This window comes from Ixodes scapularis, unplaced genomic scaffold, assembly GCF_016920785.2.
Source record: "Ixodes scapularis isolate PalLabHiFi unplaced genomic scaffold, ASM1692078v2 ptg001185l_1__unscaffolded, whole genome shotgun sequence".
In the NCBI taxonomy this organism is placed as follows: domain Eukaryota; kingdom Metazoa; phylum Arthropoda; class Arachnida; order Ixodida; family Ixodidae; genus Ixodes; species Ixodes scapularis.
In genome coordinates, this window is record NW_024610114.1 from 274167 (window position 1) to 287310 (window position 13144).

General features: G+C 47.9%; 1 protein-coding gene across 1 annotated transcript in view; it reads right to left on the reverse strand.

The window, feature by feature from the left end:
* Positions 1-13144, reverse strand: part of LOC115317645 (transitional endoplasmic reticulum ATPase) — a 40158-nt gene that overhangs the window by 21045 nt on the left and 5969 nt on the right. The window contains exons 3-8 of the mRNA XM_040223741.3: positions 12546-12718; positions 7927-8007; positions 5738-6062; positions 4701-4803; positions 2454-2587; positions 330-465 (exon numbers count right to left, since the gene is read on the reverse strand). Of these exons, the coding sequence (XP_040079675.1) occupies positions 330-465; positions 2454-2587; positions 4701-4803; positions 5738-6062; positions 7927-8007; positions 12546-12718 (952 nt within the window). The remainder of the gene's footprint in view (positions 1-329; positions 466-2453; positions 2588-4700; positions 4804-5737; positions 6063-7926; positions 8008-12545; positions 12719-13144) is intronic.

The following is a 13144-nucleotide window of genomic DNA, read 5'->3' on the forward strand; positions in this document are numbered from 1 at the left end:
CGCAGCTCATGAGGAGGAGGAGTGGAGGGTACAGAGAGGAGGGTATGCCCCTCCTCCTCCCTCCCTCCCTCCCCCCCTCGTGACGTCACTGGTGACCCCTCGTGACATCACCCGTGACCCTAGTGAAGGTTGTGGCCTTCACGAGTGACCCACGTAACGTCACACATGACATCATTATGGGATTATGGGAAACGTCCAATAATGCACAGAGGTTACGCCAACGATGATGCCGCTCAAGCCGGAAACAGGTGTCTAAAAGCTGCGCTCTAAGAAAAAAGAAATGAACCCTCAAAAAAATGTAGCAACCCCGTAAGGGCAGTTGGACGCACCAAAGCGGCGTAGGGCGGCGTCGATGCTGTTGGGCCTGTTGGTGGCAGCCATGACGATCACGTGGGCCCTCTGCTTCAGTCCGTCCATCAGGGTGAGCAGCTGGGACACGATGCGCCGCTCCACCTCTCCGTGCGTCTGCAGACAGGCAGGTTGGGTGTCGCGCATGAACAAAACAAATAAGCGAGCCATCGTGGCACAACGAGCACGGTGCAGCCTTGTCGTCCCTTTCAATCTTTCGAAGCGCATAGCGTGCAGTTGCGATGCAGAAGTGCAAGTAGTGTGCCAGGTGTTCAATTTCGGTCACCTCGATTGGGAGCGAGATATAATTTGCCTCCCACGGAGCGAGCGAAGGTAGCCTTCGTAGAGTTTGCGTGCCAACGCAAGTGAGGAACATGCTTCACTTGCCACGAAGCATAATTCGTAGGCGGAAATAAAACAAGACGACGCTGTATGTCGCATCAATTGCTTCAAAGTGTCCAATGACATGGATGCAACAAACTTGCAATTTAGAAATTGTATGAAATGACATACCGTAAAATACCGAGCAAGCGCCAACTCAAAATTTAGAGATAATCGCGAAAAAATGAGGGATGGGCGCTTGTCCGGCCATCAATTTTACACATCAATGTACTGTGCATATTTTCTCAGACCTTACAAATTCGGGAATGGGCGCTTAGTGAGGTATGGGCAGATGCACGGTATTCTACGGTACTGTATTTACACGATACAAGTCAACCCTGAAGCATTGCCAGTGAAAAAAAAAAAGAAAAACATTTTGGGGTGCATTTTATGGTGAACTTGCAAGACTGGTAGGGCGTCTATCGAAAGCCTGGCCTGGAGTGTGCTCCATGCCTTCTGGCGTGCTTCGGCTGGACATGCAAGCGCGAGATGCCGAAGTGTTATTGAAGCTAAAACCCTCTCACTGGAGGAGGGAAATTGCCACTGAAGCTACTCCCTGTCGTTCTCATTCCATTTGTGACGTGAAACTACATTTTTTCCACACTGATGCCGTCGTTCCCGTCATCATCACTTTTACGTTACTAAAGCACGTCGTCAAAGTCGTCCAACGAAATCTGGCACTTCGCAAATGACACAAACCTTGTCCTCCGCGCTTACTCGGTGATCGCATCACATGTTGGGAGTAGACTGATTGTGGACTTCTGCTATGTACGTTGCAAGCCTGACTTCCAACTCCGAAAGGCATCCGCGCCTATCCAAACTTTGGCCCGCGGAATTCTTTTTGCTTGCTCTCACAGATAAGATCCTGCACGATCACAGATGCCACTGGTGCACCACCCGCTCCCAGGGGTCGAACTTGCCTCCAGCAGCGCAGTTGTCGGTTTCTTTCGGATAAAGAACGGCCGTAAACGAGCACCGAATACCTCAACTGCCCGGATCACGCATGTCGATACAGAGAAACGTAGTTGCCACTCCAGCACAGTTCCACGATCTAGGCACCCGTTTAAACAATATGTGACCGTGAGAAAAGCAGCAGGGTGTAAGACTGTTCCATCGGCAGTTTCGGAGTGGCTCTTGTATCAAGTGCCACCACCCCCGGGAGTCGGGCACTCGGGCGAACGGCACACCATCCACTGCCGCGTATTTGGGCTGATTTGCAAGCCGCAATCAGTGATCCTCGCTTGCGCAGAATATTAAATAAAAAAAAAAAGGAACTTTTAAAATGAGTGCACAGAATGGCACAATGCCACAGGTACAGCTGGCTCAGCTCACAACAAGCCAAGGTTGTTCTCAGCTTGTTATGGTATTTACTTGATTATTGTGTCCCCTTGGGCACAAAGTGACATGTATTCCACGACTATTCCTTTTGCAACAATACCGTTGTATTTTTTTCTTGTGTAGGTCAAAGCGTCCTGTCGTGAAGGCCTCTTGACTGCACTAAGTGTCTACCTTTCTATCTGTCTGCAGGGCAACTGCAGCAAATGAAGAGGGACAGGTGGAAATGTGGAAAGGGGGCAACTTTTACCCTTTCCACTTGTGCTACAGTCTCCACTGTTTGGGAGCAATGCCAAGTCAGAGAGAGACACAAAATCATTGCTGGCTCCTGTCAGACTGCCATTCCGTGTTAAAGGATAGCGGTGATTTGTCTCTGACACATGACATACCTTCTCTCTCTTGGGTGCAATGGCATCCAGTTCATCGATGAAGATGATGGAGGGAGAGTTCTTCTCGGCCTCCTCAAAGGCCTTGCGCAGGTTGCTCTCCGATTCTCCGGCAAGCTTGCTCATGATCTCGGGACCTGAACGAGACATGCGGCAACACACTTGAGCAGGGTGGCATTCTTGACCTCGCTAGTTTCCAGATAAATGGGCACGTTGAGAGAGCAAACATAGCAAATTGGCAACGTTGTTCCTTTCCTATTCCTGAACTCAGGAGCAAATTTGCACTTAAACAACATGTAATGATAGTTAAAACAAAAAAACAATTAAAAACAGATAAAAACACATCATAATGAAAAATCTAAGATTGAGGGAGACATGGATGAATAAAAATTGCTGCACTAAGACCTCACTTTCCTTTAATTCGTTTCAACGCATTTCTACCACAAAATGGTTATTTTCCTTGTGTGAAAAGACACTTTTCAAACTCTCGCAAGAAGACAGTTGCATTGAGTCCCAGTGAGGTCTTTAGACCACCTCCCCCCTGCATATCTGCAATGCCACGGTGTTTCAATTAACCAAGTTCTTTCCGAGACAATAAGCTACGTTTGAAACCTAGCCTCTTTGTGTGTGTTACCACACCATTCCCAAGTTTATAACTTAGGTCATACACACACCAGTTTGCCTGCCCCCTGACCCTATCACAGAATAACATTATTTCGATGAATTTAAAAAAATATGGCACATAACAGAGAGCACGACAATCAAGCGTCGCAAGGAGCCGAGACGTTCAAACTCTGCCGCAAAACCACCTACAGTATTTACTTGTATAATGAACGCATTTTCCCCCCTAAAAAATTGACACATTTGGGGGGGGTGCATTCATTACACAGTAAAATATTTGCATGAACACATTTCGCACAAATGTCATTTTAGGTGCCAATATGACGTGGCAGGGTACTGTGGCACAATATGACATGGCAGCAAAAGGCACGCCGAAAGTGCCCTAAAAATAGTTTGGAATTTATAAAGCGTGGTTACTGTGGTGTGCCCACGACTAGCTTCACTGACCGGGGAGCGCATCCCAGTCAGTGGAATTTATAAAGCGTGGTTACTGTGGTGTGCCCACGACTAGCTTCACTGACTGGGATGCGCTCCCCGGTCAGTGAAGCTAGTCGTGGGCGCACCACAGTAACCACGCTTTATAAATTCCACTGACTGGGATGCGCTCCCCGGTCAGTGAAGCTAGTCGTGGGCACACCACAGTAACCACGCTTTATAAATTCCAAACTATTTTTAGGGCACTTTCGGCGTGCCTTTTGTTGAAGGAAAACCACGCTACGAAACTCACTTAGCACGGAAAGCGACGCGACAGTTCTTAGGCCTAACCACTTTCACAATTTCACCGTGTAAAAGCGAACCACAGACGACTGCATGTTTGTTGACATCAATGCATCCGATAAGCGAAAAATGTCCAAGGCCGGGCAATTCCTTGACCCTAGCTTCGTTAGGTGTGTGCGCCGCTCGGTTTCACGGTTGATCACTTCCACAAACATGCACTTGCAGTCATTACAAGAGCAGCTTCGTTTGGCTTGACTTGGCCTGGCAGCTTGGTGACAAGAAAATTGGCTTGGTGGCTAGCCGGCTAGCTAAGGTGGACGCAGTTCGAAACTCTGCGCAAAAAATTGGAGGTGTGTTCATTATACGAGGGGAAAAAAAAAGTCAAAATATTGCTGCCAAATGTGGGGCTGCGGTCATTATGCAAGTAAATACGGTAATCATTTTCAAGTGTGCCAGCAGCGCATCTTATAACACAACCTGCATGCTGCAACGATTGCTGTTAACAGACTAGTCTATAAATCGGGGATGAAAACAGTAATAGTTTGTCTTGCCCACACCACCACATTAGCTTAGTAGCTAGCAAATTCCTAGCTAACGCTAGAAATTTGCCAGCTACTAAACTAAATGTCCGAAGGAGACTCAAACGTGACCGAGTCATTCCATAAATTTGTAACCACTCGATACACCAAGTTCGCACAGCAGTAATTCTATTACCTTCAGTAGGGATGAAAAGCTAGGAGATTATTTCCCTTTCTCCTACTAGCATAAGCGAGAAATAGCTTTGATAGGCTCGAAGGTGAAATGAAGCACAGTGCAGTTAGCAAAAAAGACCATCTATTACTTTCAGAATAATGATTCGCTCACTCCTCGTGCCTAGCACCACACAGCCAAGTGAGATGCAAAAGTTCTCACCGTTGATGAGAAAGAAGAAGGCTCCAGTCTCGTTGGCCACAGCACGAGCAATCAGGGTCTTGCCCGTACCCGGAGGACCGTACAGAAGGATGCCTCTGGGTGGCTGAAGAAAACCAGAAGAAACCTCGCTTAAAAGAGGGATACTTGAGATCAACCTCGGTGGCAACCCATCATAGGAGAAGCCTACCCCGCGACTGGACGATCGCATACTACCCTTGAACAAAAATATGTTGTGCAACACAGTACAGCAACCGAAGAGAGCAGATTTAATGACTGTCACAGAACAGTCGACAATCTTGTTTCTGTCGTGACATTATGTCCCACGAACCAAAGTATAGAGTAACCGAGCGATTCAATACAATTCTTTCAAAAGGTTTACAACAGCCACTGGCACGGCGAAAACGACAGGGAGGAGCTCCAGTCGTCCCACCTCCTGCACTTCTCCCTTCGACGACGCTTTGGACACCTCACGAGCTTCGAGCGCGTGCACGCAACCAAAGCCATTCCAATTCTGCCTATAGCAGACTCGTGAGCATACTCTGCTAACCCTGCTGCGCAAGGACCACAAAGCTGCGGTCATACATTGAACGAAAGACAGTCCGCAGACACTGTACAAGGTGAATTTCCTCCTTGCACGACTGACAGTGGTCACGCAAAAACTCACGCTCCATGCACGACTCAACTTCTTTCAAAAATGCTCTTTCTGACATCATCTTTTCTGTAAGACAGTGTTTCTTTTTTGTTTCTTGCCGTTGTTATTTGCATGTTATTGTTTACTACCCCCCCATCATGTCGCACGACCTTGAAGGTAAGTGACCAAAGTCAAACTTTGTTGGTTTGGCAAATGTGCCAAACCAACAAAGGGCATCTGGCAGGCCCCGGTAGAGGGCAGAGGTCCAATTTGGGCCGCCTGGGGATCTCTCCACGTGCAACCGAAATTTCGGTCACGCGGCACCTTTTCCGTAACAAGCCTAGGTCGGAATGCGGGCACCTCGGCCGAGGCAGCCGGAGGACGAAGGAACCGGGGAGGGACGCACCTTGACCCCGATGGCCCTGAAGAGGCTGGGGTGCCGGAGGGGCAGCTCGACCATCTCCTTGATCTGGGCGAGCTGCTTGCGGCAGCCCCCGATGTCGTCGTAGCCCACCTCGTTCAGGGACTCCTCCTCCTCCTCCCGCTTGATGGGCTCCCCGTCACAGTGGATCACCGTGTCCGGGGCCACGATGCAGTAGGGCGAGGGGTCCGTCTCCACCACCTTGAACTCCACCGCCCGCATGCCCCCCCGCACCAGGAACAGGTCCCCCTTGTGGATCGGCCGGTACGCCTCCAGGAAGTACGGCTTCAGGTACACCTCAAACAGGCTCCTACGTTCCATCGTGCAAAATTAAGCCACAACCCACACGTTGTGTTTACATTTTACCCGTAGGGTTGCATCGAATGCAAAAGCATTTTACTATGCTCCTTAACCCAGCCGGTAAGCCTCTGAATAGCGTACGGCTCCTGCAATCCACCATTATGCAAATACCCGACTCCACCTGACGGAAAAATGAGCTCGAGGATTTCGAGGATGAAACAGTGCCCACTTTCGGAAGGAGAAGGAAGACTCGCCTTCAAACGAACCTGGGGCAAAAGATAAGCCATAATAGGCACAAAAGAGACTTTGGGAGAACCCCCATCTAAATCACTGTAGCTCAATAGAGCCAGTCTGATCTAGCAGCTTTGGTCGAGAAAGTGCCCATGCTTGGCTGACGTGATCACGCATTTTTGTACTGGAACCCCCAGACCGGCGAGCTCCAAAAACGGTCCATACAGCAGAGATAGACCCTCCAGACAGAAGCGCATAGAGGGGCCATTGCGAGTGTGAAACCAAGCCTCAACGTGCATGCTTCCTTTGTGGCTTACTACGAGGGGATAAAAACACTGAACAAAAAAACGTCTCACTGCACAACACAGCAAGAGGGAACAAAGTTTTGGCTTTCCATACACCGCAAGAGTGAATAAAGTTGCACAAAGGGGTCGCCTGACACAAGAGTGTTCAAAGAGAGCTATTCGCATGAAACATTACGGGGATTTCCTGCACTTGCCCGTATGCTCCCCATTGCCCCTCGAAGCACTCATCACATGACGCCGAAGAGGATGAGAAAGAGAAAGGATAGTCCAGTTGCATGTCTGCCCTAGCAGTTTTTATGCTGCCTGTGTAAAAGTACCGCATTTGCTCGCATCAAAATTTATATGAAATCAAAGGCGAAGTATGGTTGCGGGTTATGTGCGAATTTTGGCAAGCAGTGTGGCTTTATGGCAATGCGCACAAAGTCAGAGATAGATTCCCATGTCCCCCTTCTCCAGTATCTCCTAGAGACTTGCTTCCGATAGCCATCTTTGCATTGTTTATGCGGGCCGAGTAGCTGAGCGAAGCCGTCGATTAGACGTGAAAGCACAGAGCGTCGTTGATGTCGACGGCAACAATCTTTGAAGTCTCTAATCTCTTCAACAGAGAATGCGGCTGTTGTCAGATCCGTTGACAAAGAGATAGAAAAACGAGCGGCAGGCTGGAACAACATCCGCTACGACGATGCATGCGGTCGTGCGTGCGAGAATGGAGGAAGAAGGTAAACCCACAAGTTGCGACCGAAGGTCATTTTGTGGTAGACTGGTGCATACCCCGATCTTGAAAAAGCGCCGGCAAAGTTCATAGAGGAGAGAAGAGGACGCGGTCACACCGTACTGACACTGATTTGGCTGCACCCAGACGAGATGGTGCGGAAGTTTCAAAAACTGCACCGTCAGCAATCGCCTTGACGGCATGGATTACGACGCTATCTATGACAACGAGGGCACCTCAGATAGCTGCAGCGATGAGTGTATTCAAAATAAAGGTTAAGTTTCTAGCGGGATCTGGACTTTGCTTTGCGTAGTTAGCGTGGGCAATATGTGGGTTTTTTTTTCTTTTCCGAGAGTAGTAGGTTTAGGGTGCGAGTAATATGCGTTAAAATACTGTATGTGGACGAACAAAATGAGCTCATAGCCACGAATCATTGTTTGCATTAGGTGCATATAAATTTTGAGCTGAAACTGAAAAAACGCTTCACTTTACAGTCAACTAAACTGAAGCAAGCGGCGTCTCTGAGCATTCTAAGAATCCAAGTCTCTGAACATGCGGCCGAGGGCACTGCCTTTCAACAGGAACCAGTCAGCGTCCATTGCTATCTATCAAAACTGCCAACTCACCCTGCCAGGCCCTCCACGGTGTCGTCGATGGGCAGCACGTGGATCCGCTTGCCATACTTCACGTCCGGGCACGCCTGAATGCTGTCGAGAAACGGACCAAACAAAGCAGAAAGTTAGATGCTGCCCAAGTCCCAAAACAGGACACATAAATGAGAACAGAAGGCACACACTCGCGTTTGCTTACAACAATAGTTCTTGCAGTTTGTTACGACATGAAAACACATTCACAAGGTGACCCTGGAACTGTGCTTCCTTAGAGCAAAGGTTTTGCGAAATCACATCCACCCCATCTGCTGGAAAGTTTGAAACTACACCAATATAATGAAAGACGCAGTGATGTGATTGGCCTACGCCGTTTTGGAACACCTTTTGGAGCAGCCAAAACAGTGTTTTGGAGCAGCAAAAGTGGACTTTGGAGCAGCTAATAGAGTGTTTCGGAGCAACAAAAGTGGCTTTTGGAGCTGATATTTTTAGAAAAATAAAAATATTTGTTTCAGGTGCTGAACAAACGAAGGACACTTTGCTCGCCGCAGTAAACAAATTATAGTCAAGCGACTACCTGGGAGTCTTTCAACATTTAACTAAAATGCCAATGACATGGCACATTATGCAATGCTTCAGTTAAATAATACATATATATGTACCCGCTACAGGTAAATGAGAACCAAACTACAGATATTAAAATTTATTTCAAAATGACCAGCTTAGTATTAAATATCACAACACTAGGTTGACTAGTTATATAATAAATGGAAGTAGTCTCTAACTGTCGATACACGTGACCACCGCAAAGCAATGCGAAATTGTCACGCGAGCGGAGATGGCTGTTCGATCGAAACCAAGTCACTCCGCTCCGTCGCCAACTGGTTCCCAAAATTGTACACAAAATGTAACTGTCGAGCATACAACAAAAATCAGTCCAGCCGTACGTGCTTGCCAGACTGGCTGGCGAAGTACAAACTAAACGCACACACACACACAAAAAGAAACCTGAGCATACGATGCAACAAGCGCGCTGTGCGGATTCAGACACTGCCTTCTTTGATATAGCTCACTTCTCCTCACCAACTTACTTCCGCGGCGGATTTTTCAGGTACCGGGGTCCCCCTCGAAAGAAAGCCCACCGAGAGAAACCTAGGCAAACAGTACTTCGACACAGCAGTCTTCGAGCAAGAGGGATTTTTTTGTAGTAGCGTATTAAACAAGAACAATAATGTTGATGAACATTAGGGCGGTCCTTACGTCTCAGTTTAGAAAGCACCATATGTGCAGCGACGTGGCGACGGCAACACCCGACGTCGCGCGACCACGGGAACTTCAAGGCAGAGACCAAATATAGTTTTCCCACGGCCGTTCCTTTGAGGAGCAAGTGCTTCAGCTCAAAAAGTAACTCCCGCCGCGCAAAAACGTGGTTTCGTTTCACAGCATGATGGCATGGCTGGTACTATCGGGGAAAAATGAAATGCGAACAGAGGAGCGCGTGGCTCGCGGTACAGGCTGCGCCGCCTGGAAGTGAACCTAGGAGCGAGGGTGCGTGGCCTACTCAGACGTGTTCACGCCCCTCCCTCTGCGCTCCCCAAGCTTCAACAGTGCGCCTCTAAGTAACAGTGCGCCTCTAAGCTATCACCGCTATCTTTGCTGGCTCAGCGCGTGCGGTGCAAAGCAGCTTGCCGCACTCGCCGAGCAGGCAAAGATAGCGGTGACAGCTTTCAGCGCACTGAGAGGCGCACTGCCGAAGCTGGGAGAGCGTCAATCGAGGGGCCTGAACACATCGAAGTAGGCCACGCGCCCTCGCCCCTAGGTTCACTTCCAGGTGGCGCAGCCTGTACCGCGAGCCACGCGCTCCTCTGTTCGCATTTCATTTTTCCCCGATAGTGCCCATCACGCTAGTGTCGGAGCGTCCGCACATGCCCGCGTTTATCGTTGAAAAAGTTTAAAAAAAAAAAGACCGGATGAACCACTGATGCAGGGTACTTTGTGTTGGGCGGCTGCTTGCGCCACCTAGCTGACGTGTGCTCATTGCAGAACTCAGTTTAGCTTCAAGCTTGAAAGGCTATCAAAATTGGTACTTTGGCACAGGCCGGGCGCAGATTACCCATATTTTGGCAAAATGTAGCAGGATGTATCAGGGTTAGACCCTTGGCGCAGTTTGGTGCAGCAATCCCATCACTGAAGATGCCCCCACCCCCAAAGAGACAAACCCGCCCCCTATTTTTGGCATAATTTGCTATATTTTTCTCAAGAACACCAAAAGATAACATACACCTAGTGACTGTAAGGCTTTAGAAAATGGTGACTTTGTCAGAAATAGGGTTATTTAGGCACGGTGAGAGCTAAGCGAACGTTGCTAACTGGGAGGGGCGGTCGTCTTTGGTTCATCACCCCTAGCTGCGATCGCAAGTTTCGCAGGAATCTAGCATTTTTTTCTACTTTTTTTTATTGTTATCCCACATTAAAAGTTAGCCCACTCCTTGTTTTGACCAGATTTACTTCCTATTTTAGGTGGTCTCTCTCTTGGCACGTTACGGTAGGAAAAAATGACCGCATCTCCACGTGGTGAATGATGTTGATTGGGACGAAGCTCTGGTGGTGCTGATGATACTGATTTTGTTCATAGGTAGTGCTGATGTCAGAAAGAGAATGTGTGGTATGGGACGTGGTTATATATGCACTTGAACATTTGGCCGCAGCGCCCTCTCGTCTATAAGCGTTGAGCCAATGCATGCAAAGTTTAACGCGATTATATACGCATTTGACCGCAGCGCCCTCTCCTGTATAGACGTTGAGTGGCTACATACATCGTTTCATCCATGACATCCCCAACTCTTGAGTTACTACCACATCTCAGAGCCCCCTACTCATCCCGCAGTCGTGGCCGAGCGGTTAAGGCGATGGACTAGAAATCCATTGGGGTCTCCCCGCACGGGTTCGAATCCTGTCAACTGTGCAAACATTTCTTTCTTTCTTTTTTTTTTTTTGCTTTACACGAACACGTGAGCGCACAAGATCGATGTGAGCACGGACGCCGGACGGACAAGGCTAGACCCTCAGGAGCTTCGCCCCTAAAAATGTGGCTTCTTCAGAGTTAGGTTTTAATGTTAGGAATCCCAGGAGATATTGTCTTTCTCTGTCACAAGCTGTTTCAACATTTCTAAAGGACGGAAAAGCGTTTCCTGGGATTTCAGATAAAGCTTCAGAAAACTGGCCACCATGATTTTAAGCCCAATAGTGGCTAAAGTGCCTTTACTCTGAAGCACAGCTTATTCAGTGGCTCTAGTTCAGACATCAACTCTTCACTACACAAGTACCCTAAATCGTGCACATACAAAAACAAACAGAACTACAAATGTTCCTATGATACGCATGACATTCCCTATACAGAAAGTACTCTCCACACATGTTGGAAAAGCTTTCTGCAAAGCCCAGGCATTGCCAGACCTGGCTTTGGGATGAGGTTTCCACACATTTGCTCTGCCCTCTCAAAAACTACCACAGACAGGAGAGCACTTGTCCATGGGGGTCACGAGGGTCACAAGCCATCCAACACAAACAGATAAATGTAGCTAAATAAGCAAGCGCAAGCGTTCTATCAGTAGGGCTTTTGCCTACATGACTGCTCGCTAAAACAAACAGTCTCCGACCAAGTGAAACTGCATCGTCGCTTTCTTAACATCCCGTTCAAAATGCAGCGAGCCAAACTTCTCGACCGTATCCGTTGCCAACAATTTCTATGAATCCCTGACCAACAGATGGCAGCATCCACACAAGTTTCAGTAATGGCAGTAGTTCGTGAATGACTTACTAAGATATATTGACAGTTTAGTGTTACCTTACATCAAAATAGAATGTTCCCAATGACACTGTTCATAGGCCAAAGCTAATCTTCCAGAGCTTATGCTGCAAGAAACACAATCCCCCTATACAATACAAAAGAAGAAAAGATTACTACAATTCAAATGAACATATCAATACCTTTCATAACTGCATTTGCCATTCATACCTACCCCATTTAAAACACATGCCAATATCTTTCTGATCTAACGTCTACTTCATGTGGATGAGCCTCTCACAACCAACCAACTACATTTGTTGAAGTATTAGAGCAATCCAAATGTTTCTCTCTTAGTAAATGCATACAAACAAAATAGGAACCTCAGTAACTGTATTTGACGTTCAAAGGCTTGTATATCACATCACTTTCGCCGGGTGCATTACCCCCTGTATGCCCCATTGAAGTAGGCAAGTAACAGATGCATGCCACGCCACCTGCTTTCTTGGTTACAAACCTTGCAAAGGATACGGAGGTGCATAAAGTTCACTCAGAAATGCTATGGCATTTAATACTGTTTGCAGGTAATAGAACTGGCCATTTTCCCGAGCTCAATATGACGCCAATTTCGCAAAGGGTGGGTTTTTAAGTTATTTCACGGGAACGAAAAATCTCAATTAAGATCGTTATCTCATGTCTTCGTTACCATGGGCCGATATGCTCACACATTAAATTTTTCGCTATACTTTCTCACGCGCAAAATCTGTGAAAAGCGGGTGCTTGCAAAAAAAAAGTTGGTCGGTTACGGTATTACACGACTGAATGAACTACGACTGAACAAAAGGCTCACCTGACGACGTCCCCCAGCCGTACGCGGAGGTTGTTGCGCACGCAGCGGTTCATGCGGATCTTCTCGGAAGGGCAGGTTTCGTCCGACAGCACGATGCACACCGTCTCTCGCCGCTTCTTGCCCTTCAGCAGGACGGTGTCGCCACGGAAGAGCATCAGCTCGTCCATCTTGGCCTGAAAGCAGCATCGAGCGTTCGTCAGGCACAAATTGAGGATTCCATTTTCCAGCGTTCGTTTCGGTGACTCCAGCGAAATAGACATCACGTACAGTCCGTTTCGCGATAATCCGGCAAACAGTGACCCGGTAAGAGCGTCTGAGCGAGGCACACAAAACCATGCAAGCCCTGCAACCTGCGTGTGACTCCATTGTTAATGCGGAGCAATGCACGCGTTAATGTCAGTTGTTCCGCCGTGCGAAATGTTCCCATTGGACGTAATTGTGGCGCAAAGTCTTAACTTTTTCCACTTCTTGGACGGCACAAAAAAAGGGAAGTCCGAAGCGTACAATTTCAAAAACACCTGGAAGTATTTTTTTTCGAGGTTTCAAAACACCGTTGCATTGCAAAGCCACATAAGATAAACATCCAACAAGTGCCGGCG